This window comes from Prenolepis imparis, unplaced genomic scaffold (genome assembly GCF_030444845.1).
Source record: "Prenolepis imparis isolate NDT839.2.m4 unplaced genomic scaffold, iyPreImpa1.0 SCAF_7, whole genome shotgun sequence".
NCBI lineage: Eukaryota > Metazoa > Arthropoda > Insecta > Hymenoptera > Formicidae > Prenolepis > Prenolepis imparis.
Genome location: NW_028141165.1, coordinates 1,148,829 through 1,160,955, shown reverse-complemented (window position 1 = coordinate 1,160,955; position 12,127 = coordinate 1,148,829). Strand labels below are relative to the sequence as shown.

General features: G+C 32.2%; 2 protein-coding genes across 4 annotated transcripts; both read right to left on the bottom strand.

The window, feature by feature from the left end:
• Window positions 1-1,995: 1,995 nt before the first annotated feature.
• Window positions 1,996-7,721, bottom strand: Nct (Nicastrin). 3 transcript variants are annotated; one of them, XM_083042971.1, is made up of 10 exons: window positions 7,613-7,721; window positions 7,233-7,536; window positions 7,054-7,152; window positions 6,611-6,948; window positions 6,110-6,497; window positions 5,344-5,746; window positions 4,824-5,269; window positions 4,528-4,720; window positions 4,397-4,447; window positions 1,996-2,135 (listed from the first exon to the last, which is right to left on the bottom strand). In XM_083042971.1, the coding sequence occupies exons 2-9, from the start codon at window positions 7,291-7,293 to the stop codon at window positions 4,429-4,431; spliced, it is 1,947 nt and encodes a 648-aa protein (XP_082899097.1). In that variant the 5' UTR covers window positions 7,294-7,536; window positions 7,613-7,721; the 3' UTR covers window positions 1,996-2,135; window positions 4,397-4,428. The 3 variants fall into 3 exon arrangements, with proteins under 3 accessions (XP_082899097.1, XP_082899095.1, XP_082899096.1); XM_083042969.1 differs by lacking the exon at window positions 1,996-2,135 and having other exon boundaries at window positions 3,988-4,447; XM_083042970.1 differs by lacking the exons at window positions 1,996-2,135; window positions 7,613-7,721 and having other exon boundaries at window positions 3,988-4,447; window positions 7,233-7,606.
• Window positions 7,722-8,072: 351 nt separating this feature from the next.
• On the bottom strand, window positions 8,073-12,094 carry Tsr1 (Tsr1 ribosome assembly factor). The gene is made up of 12 exons (XM_083042363.1): window positions 11,722-12,094; window positions 11,285-11,558; window positions 10,944-11,196; window positions 10,606-10,803; window positions 10,257-10,499; window positions 9,958-10,126; window positions 9,653-9,853; window positions 9,356-9,582; window positions 8,973-9,236; window positions 8,731-8,841; window positions 8,394-8,601; window positions 8,073-8,271 (listed from the first exon to the last, which is right to left on the bottom strand). Exons 1-12 carry the CDS (start codon window positions 11,831-11,833, stop codon window positions 8,117-8,119), a joined length of 2,415 nt encoding a protein of 804 aa, XP_082898489.1. The 5' UTR covers window positions 11,834-12,094; the 3' UTR covers window positions 8,073-8,116.
• Window positions 12,095-12,127: the final 33 nt, after the last annotated feature.

Here is a 12,127-nt window from a genome sequence, read left to right as displayed (position 1 = left end):
CGCATTTTTTCCGTTTGCAATTATAATTCTAAGCTTTATAAAAAGATAGAAATTTCTGCTTTATAACTTGTATAAAGAATGCAATACGCGGATAATGAAACGACACATGGATCATTAGTAATTAATACATAATTGTAAACCATTTAATTAGACGCGTTTGTGGAAAGATAAAAAATGAATACTTATTTAATTTTCAAATGAGATGAGGACATAGCTCATAGTAATGCAATATTAATTGTACTTTTTCGTGCCATTAAAGAGCGTGGTAACTTCCGCGTTTAGTCTTTGTTCAGCTCTGCAGTGTTGTGGCATAGCAAAGCGCTGTCCCTCCATGATAATAATAATAATAATAATAATATTAATAATATACAAATAAAATATAACTAATAATGATAATAATAATAATTATTATTACGCTATTGATAATGATAATAATTATAACTACAATTATAAAATAATGATAATAATGATAATAGTAATAACAATAACAACAACAGCAGCAGCAACACAATACACAACGCAATGATGATATATAATATTTACATTAAATATATGACAATTATATATTTTTAAAATCTAAGTGTCGTCCCTGAGCGCGCGTGTACTGCACGTTACATGAACTACTGTACATATTACATGTGGAACTGTTAGTGTGAGATAGAGAGAGTGAGAGAGAGAAAGAGAGAGATGAAACAAAGAACAAATATTATCGAGTATGTAAAAGAAAAGCTAATACTTTTCTTGTAACTGAAAAAAATTGGATATATCCGACGACATATATTTACGTCTTTTTTTTTTTAGAATATTAATGTTTATGCACACTAGCTGTCTACACGTGATCATTACGTTTTACTATCAATGGCAGAAATTCTCGTTTATTTCGAGCCTCCCTTCTTTGAGTCCAGCAAGAGTTTTTATATCGAACTACGACAAACTATGGCTGTTCTCGCTGAAACATATATATTCGTGTACATACCGTTCTTCCCCCGATCTTGCACATATACGCATGTACATTTATGCTTTTCCGATCTATCGTTTCCACGCGATCCGTCCATCGAGATTTTTACGCGAATGGTTAAAGCCATTTTATCCTGTTGGTTTTTCGGGACGTAAAATAACGTAGCGAAAAATTCGTTCCAAGTTGTTCGACACAGTTCCATTAGAAAAATGTAATTATCTTCCCCTTAATGAACTAACACCACACATACATACACACAGATCGTGGAGAATTCTCATTTCGCAGCTTATCTCAGCTCTGCTGACAATATACATTGTCATCGTCGTTTTTCTCGTTCACTCGATAAGCGAAACGACACTAGTCACTCGATCATAGGAGGAAAATATGTCATACGACGCAGCCTGCAGTGTCAAAGTGTACGGTTGCCTTAAGTATAGCCAAATATTAATTTCTCTCCTGTAACTCTCGTTACTCTTCTCTTATATATTGAATCTCCCAATGTATATAGCCAATTGACAGAGTGCTTCCATTATAGTAGCTCGCGACTTGCTCGAATCGAGAATGAACTCTGTAGTTTTTATTGTTTTCTTTTATTTTTTTTAACGTATATACCTATTTTTTCCGTATGCAATATAAAAACTTCGCTTCGATGAAATATATACGCGGTACAATTCGAGTAAAACGATATTATCAATTGCAGACAGCTGACAGTATAGCTCCGTGTGTACGATGTCAGTCCGCCTAAAAGTAATAAAAACGATCGATTGCAATACAGTAAAGATTAAAATTGTGCGAAAAAAATATCATTCAACCTTGTCTATCGACTTTTTGAAAAAAGAAGGGGAAATCCCTCCAAAGGGATTTGCGTACTATATATATATGCTCAATCGGACTGTTTGTAACAAGCAATAATATACGATCCAGCGCGAGATGAAGGGAGAAAAAAATTGTTTTTTTTTTTGTTTCTAATAAATATTATTGCTTCAACAAAACCGCCACCTCTCTCTCGTCGTACGGGACTATACTGTAATTCGAGAGATAAATAAAATTTCTAAGATAACGCTTAGATTTAAGAGGTAGGTTGTAAGGCTGAACCACGTATACGTATGTGCTGCGGCACCAGACGACTGTGATAATTCGGTGGGCGGTGCCCAGCCTCCTACTTCATCCTTGTATACTAAAAAAAAAAAAATTAGAAATGAGAAGAAAGAGCGTAAACAATTTTACCGAGGAGAGGTTGAACGTATGTCGGGACGTGCGTTGTAGAAATTATTTTCTATCCATATGCACGTGTGCACGAAAAAGTCGTGGCATTTAAAATATGCGCTATTGGCATCTTTTCAATCTAGACACTTTCCGTTTCTTCTCGCATGCGGATATTTCCGCGTATAAGGAAAAAAACTTATTATATATGACGCGTGCATATGGATACTTTATACGAAGTAGAAAACGTAAACACTTTTGCCGCATTAAAACGTCGATGCGAAAATTATCTATCGAAAACTAGATTAAAGAAAGAAAAGAGGACACAGAGGTAGAAATGGGCATGCAAAATAACATAGTTTATTAAATCGTGTTTATTAAATAGAGATAACAAAATCGTGTGATCACATCGACACAGATTTTTCGTCGGAATTTATGGATGAATTCTAGTTTGAGAAATTATTATATCTGCACTTATAGTATCCTGCGAATAGCATGTCACTTTTTATAAAATATACGCGTGTAACATAATTATGCAATGAAACAGATTGATTTCATAATTATGTGTCTTTGTATTGTAAAAAAAATTCGAATCTTCCTATTTTTTATTCTTCCGAATTATCTCTAACTACATATTCTCGGACTTTTTCTCCACATTTGTCTAGTAATACAAAATGAAAATGTCATTTGAATCGTGCACATGTTTTCATTCTATGCATATATGTTTGAAATGTGTAAGACTGCGTCTTAAAATAATACCCAGAAACCCAATCAAGCGAACCAAATATATGCAAATATTCAGTTTATAAACGTAAAGCCGATTAAGACTCAAGAGAGAGAAAGATTACTCTAGTAAAAAGACTATATATATATATATATATATTTCTCAAATCTCTCAATTTTTTCCAAGAATGGCCCATTTCTAACTTTGTCCAAGTTTCAAGTCGTAAATGAGAAACATATTATACACTTACATGTATACTAAAAAAGGAAGCATAGATATATAAATTAAATACTTCTTTCCCATGTACATCAAAGCCCTGTTAAATAAGTTGTTTATCGATAATAAACGCCATCACGCTTGCATTATTTTCTTTTTATTCTTACCGCAACATGTGTATAAGATATGATTTTATTATTCCACGGTTTTAATGAAGAGTTTTATATACAAAGTGAAAAATATTAGACAACTATGAAACACAACGTGAGATTTAATACTCGTGTCAAGTAAAAAAAAAATTTTCATTTTTTATTATCTTAAAAGGATTAAATCTAAACCTAAACTTGAAAAGAGAAAGATAAATATATCTGTACATTATATGACTTTGTGCCGATATTTTTTGTAATGTTTTACACGCAAGAATAACAAATTCATCGTTATTAAAAATAGATCTGTTCTGATATCAGCTTAAGATTTGCTTAAGATTTGCAATCCTTTGTAGAAGCGAAAAATCATGTAAATGTTTTTTTTTATATCGAAATAAATTAGTTTTTTTTCTTATGTCATCATTTATGTATCATTTATGTAATATAAAATCTTGCAAAATATAACAAAGGAGCTCTCTTTTCGAATCGTGCACTAATAAATAACTGTGAATCTCAATTTTCGTTGGAAATATAAGATATATACAAATGAGTTACATTTGTGTGTTTATTAATACAAGATAAAAAAGGGAGTTTTCGGTATTTTAATAATCATATTGAACATGATTAATGAAAAAATTAATTTATTTCGCTAAAACTTAATTTTATATAATTTTTCGCTTTTTACATCATATTTCGATGCGGTGAGGAAACAGGAGTTTTTTAAATAATCAGTGCAGTGATTTAATATATATACAAAATACAAAGCTGCCGAATTTATCGAGCTTTCCATTTTGATCATCTTTTTATATCTTTTATACATAATTTTATAAACAAATCAAACGCGTTTAATTTATAATACAAATGGATCACAATATCATACAGAAAAAAAGAGAATTGCAGATAGGAGGAAAGATTTGTCTAGTGGTTTACACATTTCGGAAATATTAAGGATGCACATCAATTGATAATCTTTCTTTCAATTGATGTACATATGAAACATGATGATGATAAATAATAAAAATAATTATGAGATGATAATGTAACATATATGCAAATATTCGAATTAGAAAAAATCGTCCGAGGGCGCACCACACATACGGTTAGAGGCTAGTTATTGGAACATTTTGATCTTGACGATAATTATCTAACCTGATCATTGATATGTGGTCCGCGGCGTATCCCTAGCAATCAACGGTTCTCCTGAAGCAGAATGTTATCGATATAATATTTAAATTTATTTTTAGTAATCCTTAAATCTGCGGGATATCTATAATACTAACCTTGAATTAAATAAAACATCAGCTCGATTATTGATAAACCACACTAGCGCAAATGAAGTACCGGCGATTAAGCTACCCAGAATCATACTGAAGCGTTCTGTTGCTGCTGATGGTTTAAGAAACATTCTAACGCTCAATGTTTGCCATATAGATTCTGTCCAAGTCGAATAGACCCCAGACTTCATATCATATCCTATAACAGAAGATGTCATTGAAAAAAATTCGTCAATAGATACATGACGAGGTAGATACTTTTTATATATCCTATATACCCATTATGAGTACCAATAACCTACCATCGATGATAAACGCAGGACTTATAGCTGCGCTATAATTGACGGTCGAATTTATACATAATCCTTCAAAATTGGTTCCGCTCATCCAAGCGAGACGATTCTCGTGGCATGTTGTTTCATTCATCTCGAAGAGTTTTTCACCTGTTAGGAAAGCTAAAAGCTGACCCGTTAAACTTGTCGCGGGATTGGGCGCCCTGTGCACACCGACGTACAACGGTAGGACCTGATTAATCAATTTAGCACTGGGCGCCGAAGACGCACGAAAGAGATTACATTTGGCGCTCTCCAAATAACAATCTAGCATTTCCGCGGTAAGACTTTCCAGGGACATCGGTAGATCAGCGGGTTGCGGTTCCTGCTTACCCGTCACCATCCGGTAAAGTTCATTAGCGACCTGAAGAGCAATTTTCGCTAAATGTGATGCAAGCGCGCTTCTAGTATCGTTTCTAAAACATGATATGAATCTCAATGCAAAACACATCAAATATGCATTAAAATCTCGAACAAGAGAGTTTATTACCTATTAAAACCAAGACTCTCCGCATCGTCTAAAATACCATTATAATATCGATTCTTAAACTGTACTCCGTGACTGCTTATAACAACGGTCGTTAGATTCGGTTTTGCTTCCAGGAAACTTTGCACGGATGTAGGTGGAACACTATCGGTTAGAACATTACTGTTCGATATGTTCAACGCATTCTGCAAATGATTTATCATATCGCCATCTTCGCCATTGCTGTGAAGAAATATTTCTTCTCTGTCCAACTGACCAAATTCAATCACGCTCTTGATGTCGTCAATGTTTAAATCAATTCCACCGAGAGCATTAAAAGTGTTCTGTTTCAAATCATACACCATACGACTAGATCCTATGTAATCGAATGCCTCTCCATTCAGCAATGAGAATACAACGTTTGTCTCTAGAAATAATAATAATAATAAGAATAAATATATACATATAATATATGCATATCGTGCATATTACAATTAACCCTTATGTCAATGCATAATTTTTCATCAACGTATGAGTATAGGGATAGCAACTGCATGTTTTGACACGTTGCACTGTGACAATTTTTTTTATAGTAATTGCTAAGCATTGGATATTATTTCCCGTTATATTTTGGGACGCTTCCAAATATAAAGGTTCTTTGTATTTTATTTTAGGCGGAAAAATTCCAACACATTTTTAATATTTGAAGTTGCTTTGGGTACTTGGGTATCCATTCATTAACAGAAGAGTTAAAGGTTCTAATAATTCTGTAGGGAAAATTAACACATACTATCGACAGTGGCGTTCAAGTGATTCAAGTAGTATGCGGTGGCGAGTAATGTTACAAGTCCTGTCACTACGTTACCCGCACCAGGTGATATGCCATCGAATAATGACGACGCATCCAGTCGCGCCGTTACCATTATTACTGTATTATTATTCTCATCGAGAGGCGCTAAAGGCCAATGGATGTTTCTGTCTCCAAGTGGATCGCAAAATTGTGTCGGATTAAAATTTAACTTGAAATCGGTACGTTTTATACACGATTCCGAGTTAACAGCAGCATACATGAACGATTTCATTTCTATCGCGCAAAGAGATCTCTGATATTGCGTCTCGAGATCATGAGCGTTATGTGTCTGAAAACAAAATCTTATGGCCTCCAAAACAGTTTGATTCTGAAAAAAATATATTGCTTTTAATATTAAATATATTATATATTATAATATTAATATTAAAATATTAATCTTACAGATATCAAAGTATTGATAACTTTAGATATGAATCTAACCTCTGTATAAAACATGGGAAATGGCCAGTCTTCCATGAGTAATGCAGATCCAAAAGGATTCCACGGTTTCATATCGTTACATTTTTTATAACCGGAATATTGATTCGGACACTTGTCTTCAGGTGAATACATTGATGGACGTTCGTGACTAGTATTTTTTGTTAATAGCACTCCATTTATATTATTCGTATTTCGAAGTCTTACGAGTGTATTTCTAGTAAACATCTCAAATGGAAGGACTACAGTATATGGACCAGCAGTGGCATTTTTTTCTATCCAAGAAATATCATTATCCACCTCGATCAGATGCACGACACCTACACTTCCCATTCTATTCGCTGTAAATAAATAAAATATTGTAATTTGTCTGCAAAGAGTGTAAAATAGCTCGTATATGAGCTGGAAGATTCGGAATAAAAAAACGCAATAAGATCAATTCTTACAAGAGCATCCAAATTGATGCGTGCCATTGTGTCTTCGGAAACAAGCAGCTACACCCTCTAAAGGCATGTAAATCATATCCTTTATTCTCTCAGTGGCCACTGTAAATTAATTTTTAATTAGTGATTATTTTTAATAACATCGGAACTAGATTTCTCGAAACGCATGAATTTATATTCACCTGAATTTACGATGACAAGTGCTAAGATATACTTCCACATTTCCATCGCCATTTTTCCCATTATTGTCTATTCGAGATTTGTGCGATCGATTATAATTTTCAAATATTATCTGCTATCATTATGATACATTTCGAATGTAGAATGCAGAAACAATTTTAATAATACGTCTCTTGTAAATCTTGATAGAATTCACATCGGTGTTAAAATTGAGAACGATTCGTTTGGTTAGAACTGCGTTTTGCTTTTAAAGCTTGAACAAGAAATCTTCTCCCTTATTCCCGTCCACTATAGGACAATAATAGGCTGTAACAACAAATAATATAATTCGAATTTTGCGAAAACTTTAAACAAATCGTAGACAAAGAATTTTATGTCAAACCTTTTGAAGAACTAATTAAGCCTGAATCACACGATGCGATTTTTCGGCAGCGTCCCCGATTTAGCTTGGAGTTTTTCCACTGGATCAACCAATCCTGAATGTTGAATTGGTGACGTAAGCAATCGAGTGTCATTCGATTTATCGCACCATTGCGATGTTTCACATTTGAAAGTTGTAATAAGAACAAGTTTTTAATTTATTTTTAATATAGATAATTTATATAAAAAGAACATAAAAATTATTATATATATATATATATATATTAAAAAGTGTTATATATTTTACAAATTATTTAAGGCAATTTTTTTTGCTTATTTTTTGCCTCAATCAAATCGTTGATTTCTTTCTTCATTTTTACTGAAACTAATTTATTCGCGTGCGGATATCTCGAAATAAACAATATATGTATACATATATATTTTTTATTACACTATATATACTTGTGTATATTATATACATATATATAGTTAAACACATAATTAGTCTTAATTCCATAAATACAGATTATTCTATATGCATGGCTTCAGATTTATAAGATGGTTGTGTCAAGAAAGGTTCATAAGTCCACTTTGGAAATACTCGTTTGTACAGATTCATTAAAATTGTATCTTGGGATTTTAATTGACCATTGAAGATACACTTCATATGACCGTGTGTACCTATGACAAAATTATAAATATAAATATATTACATACTGAAATATAGATGAAATATCGATATATAGATACAGCAAATAGTAAAACAGAAAAGTGCATTGTATGAAAAAAAATTGATTAATTACCAAGAGATTCCTTTATATGCCCTCTACGTCCGTATTTTGTCCTTAATTGAATAGGCTTGAACCATTCGATATCCTCACAATTAAAAAACATGAAACGCACAACTACCGATCTCTTGTTCACTTTATACGGATGACCACTTAGAACGACTCGTTTCAAGACAATTCTATTGGGATTGCAAGATAACACATTTCCGGTTGCAATTAATTCCTGAAATCAATGTTATTCTCTGAACTTTTAATATAAGAATATGAATTATTAATTTCTTCTACAATAGATTTATTATGATATTAATAACATTAATAATAATAACATTAAAATGAATACATTAATACGTACAAGCTCGCCACCTTTATTTTCAACGTAACAAAGTACTGGACACGGTGAAAAAGTAACTGGTGCATACATACTCGCCACGACAGTATTATCAGGATGAAAGTATCTTTCATACTAAATAAAACATTATTATTATTATTAAATTTACATAATTTAAATTATTAAATTATGAATTCTTGCATATTATATATGTTTCCTGTTTATTGTATAAAAGAGTTGTAAATAGAAAGACTGTGTTGACTCACCTTATGTTTACTGCCATTTGTATGTTGACTGAATATTGGATTCGCCGCAAATCGTCTAAATCCGCACTGAAATACTAATCTCTCCTTTGATTTGATCGGTAGCATGTAATTATTCGAATGTTTCAATACGACATTCAATAGAGACATTTTATGTTCATATGGAAGTAAACCAATCGCTATTAATGGTTGATTCACTATCGTAGCAAATGCCTTAAAAGTTTCTCTACTAATGCGAATGATATCAACTGTTACATATCTTCCTGGCTGAAATCATAAATATATATATATTATATAGAAATAAAAATTATTAAATATATATATTTAATTTAAAATTTATATATATATATATACATAGCGAAAAAAATTGTCACATATAGACTTACCCATACAGACTCTTCGATATCTTTGCATTCTTTATAAATACGCTTTCGTCTGCGATCGTAATCTGCAAATTCAATTATTCGAGAATAATCGACAGGAAGATTTTCCTTCGGATCCCATGGACTAGTACGAAATGACTCGAGACCTCGGTACTTTTGGAATCTTGTTTTAGCTAATATATCTTGGGGCGTATCCACTTCATCCGGAAATTGCGCGTCCAATTTTGCTTCTGTGTGTGTTATTACAAAATTATTATCAAAGAAGACAATACATTACAAATACATATATAATTATATTACCTTTAAACTTATCCATGGCTTGTTTCTCTTCAAGTATATCGATATCTCGATCGTAATGCTCGTCATCTATTGCCGCTTCTGATATTGTAATAGTTTCATACTCTTCATCGTCTTCCAGATCTTCATCACTGTCTGCTTCAGATTTTGCTTCTTCCACAGACATATCATCCTCTGATTCCTCTGAACATTCACTGAGAATTTCTAAAAAAAGAAAAAAATGTCTCAAAGTAAAATGAAGAACAAATTACATGAGATAAAAATATTATTTTTTAAAATAGATAAAGAAGAGAAAGAATGTGCAATACCTCCATCTTCATCTGGTATCCATGCAGCTTGATATTCAGAAGTACCTTTTGGTACAACTTTTACAATTTTTCTTTTTCTATTGGCTGCTGCTTCGGCCAATTCCTCTTCTGTAGGCCACGTTTGTTCAGCGTCCATTGGGTCAGGAATAATTTCACTTTTGAGAGATTCCTACAAATTTATTATAAATTTATTATAAAAATAAATTACCAATATAATTCTGGTATATTCTGTAATTATTTGTTTTTTGTAGTAACTTGTTAGTGGAATATATTAGTAATAGCATAAAATATATATAAACCTGTTTTTCGGGGTCTGCGGTATATAAAACTACTGTTCTGTTTTTTCCTTCTGCCTTCATCTCATCATCAGAAGAACGTTTCTTGCGATTAGCGTATATAATTTCGTACGGATCATCTAATTCTTTGATGCACGACATTTGAAAGTCACCAAAGCCTGGTATGTGAACCAAATTATTAACAGACAGCGGACATGAGCCTCGCACATATCCAGTGATCGAGAGAGTTCCAAAATCGAGCGAATCCTGATTAAATAAGAACTTACATAGTTATTAAATTGCTTACTGCTTATATGTGTGTATATACATATAAATATGCCATTTAAAATAAAATATCTAGAGTTCAACATACCTCATTACATTTAAACGAAAATTCTTCGGCTAAAAGGTGCGGCCTCATATTTTTGTAAAATACATTCCTTTGCTTTTGTGATCCTGCACGACGTAACATATTCAAGCAATCGTCCGCTGTGTCTAATTCAAGTACTTTCTCATCAGGAAGCCATTTAGAAATAGCACGTTGCACAGATTGTTTATATTCTTGACGTTTCTATTTATATTGTTTGATACATATTAAATAATACTTAATGAGATTTTCACATATAGTAGAATTTACAAATTACAATAAGTAAAAAAAATTATCTCTTGTCTGTATTGTTTTCTTGAAAATATCAACATCATATTACTTACTTTAATATGAAGTTTCTGAATATTGTGTACTGCAACTAATGTAGTAGGTAAACCTTGAGCAAGGCAAGACACAATCATCTTCTTGCCTTCGTCATCTATAATTTCTCTTTCACCATTATTATCACCATTTATCTGACACACGACGGAAGTTATAAAGAGTATTGTATTAGCAACTTTGACTGCATCTAATGTTGCTAAAACATTATCCATTGGTGGTACAATGATAGAAAATCGTTGTTTTAGCCTTGGTATACTGCATAAATATGTATTTAAAAGATTAATATAAATATCAAGTTTTAAATTTGTCTTTTAAAAATAATATGTAATTTTGCAGCAAATACCCTATATGTGTGATCCCACATGGACTGGTAGAAATATTAGCAGTTTCGTCTATACTAGTTATGACAGATATAACATTTTGAATGTCTATATCACTATGCAAGGGTATAATACAGATAAGGACAGGTGCAGAAGAAAAACCACCAAGATCTCTCTTTTGCGCTAGTATTTCCTCGCGTTTCTTCTTTCTGATTTGCGACAATTGGTTTCTACGCGCATCCCTCTGAAGACTTTTCTTAAGATGTTTCAACGATGTTTTGACATTATTTTGTTTACCTACATTAGAAAAGATAAACATTTTAGAAATATTAAGTAGAAATATGTTCTATTTATAAAATACAATATATAATTTATTGCATTAAAAAAATTTCTCTACTTATTAATTAAATAAATTACAGTTATAATTTTTATACTTTTGTTATAAAATTAATTAATTTACCTTTGAGCTCCTTATTGACAGCACTTTTACTACGATGTCTTCCAGTCTTGTGTTGCTTATTAGATTGTTTCAACGCACCCGGTCGATGCGTTTCTTGTTTCATCGCATTCATATTGATGGTTAATGTAATCAATAAATCTTCTGTAAATGTTAAGTGCTCGTTTGACACTTAAATTCTGATAAAAATACACTCATCTGATGATTCTTTTGAATAATACTCCAATTACTACGCATGGAAATAAGAGAAGAGCACGTGCAATGTGCAATCATAAAACTAAAGGTTAGGTCGCATGTGAGCTAGTAAATTATTGGCATTTTGTGAAATAGGGAAAATTGTAGAGAGAGCGCGTGTCGATGTGCGCGGCGCGTTCGACTTTTGACCTTCAAGTGGCTCTGCTGCGTCGCG

What these genes read in the sequence shown, in the direction of transcription:
- Nct (XM_083042971.1), bottom strand. Translation starts at nt 7,293, where the DNA reads ATGGGAAAAATGGCGATGGAAATGTGGAAGTATATCTTAGCACTTGTC. An exon ending in ACTTGTCATCGTAAATTCAG is followed by an intron (nt 7,153 to 7,232) that starts GTGAATATAAAT and finishes ATTAATTTACAG; the next exon opens with TGGCCACTGAGAGAATAAAG. An exon ending in GCATCAATTTGGATGCTCTT is followed by an intron (nt 6,949 to 7,053) that starts GTAAGAATTGAT and finishes ATTTATTTACAG; the next exon opens with CGAATAGAATGGGAAGTGTA.
- Tsr1 (XM_083042363.1), bottom strand. Translation starts at nt 11,833, where the DNA reads ATGAATGCGATGAAACAAGAAACGCATCGACCGGGTGCGTTGAAACAA. An exon ending in TGTCAATAAGGAGCTCAAAG is followed by an intron (nt 11,559 to 11,721) that starts GTAAATTAATTA and finishes TTTCTAATGTAG; the next exon opens with GTAAACAAAATAATGTCAAA. An exon ending in AAAATAAAGGTGGCGAGCTT is followed by an intron (nt 8,602 to 8,730) that starts GTACGTATTAAT and finishes CATTGATTTCAG; the next exon opens with GAATTAATTGCAACCGGAAA.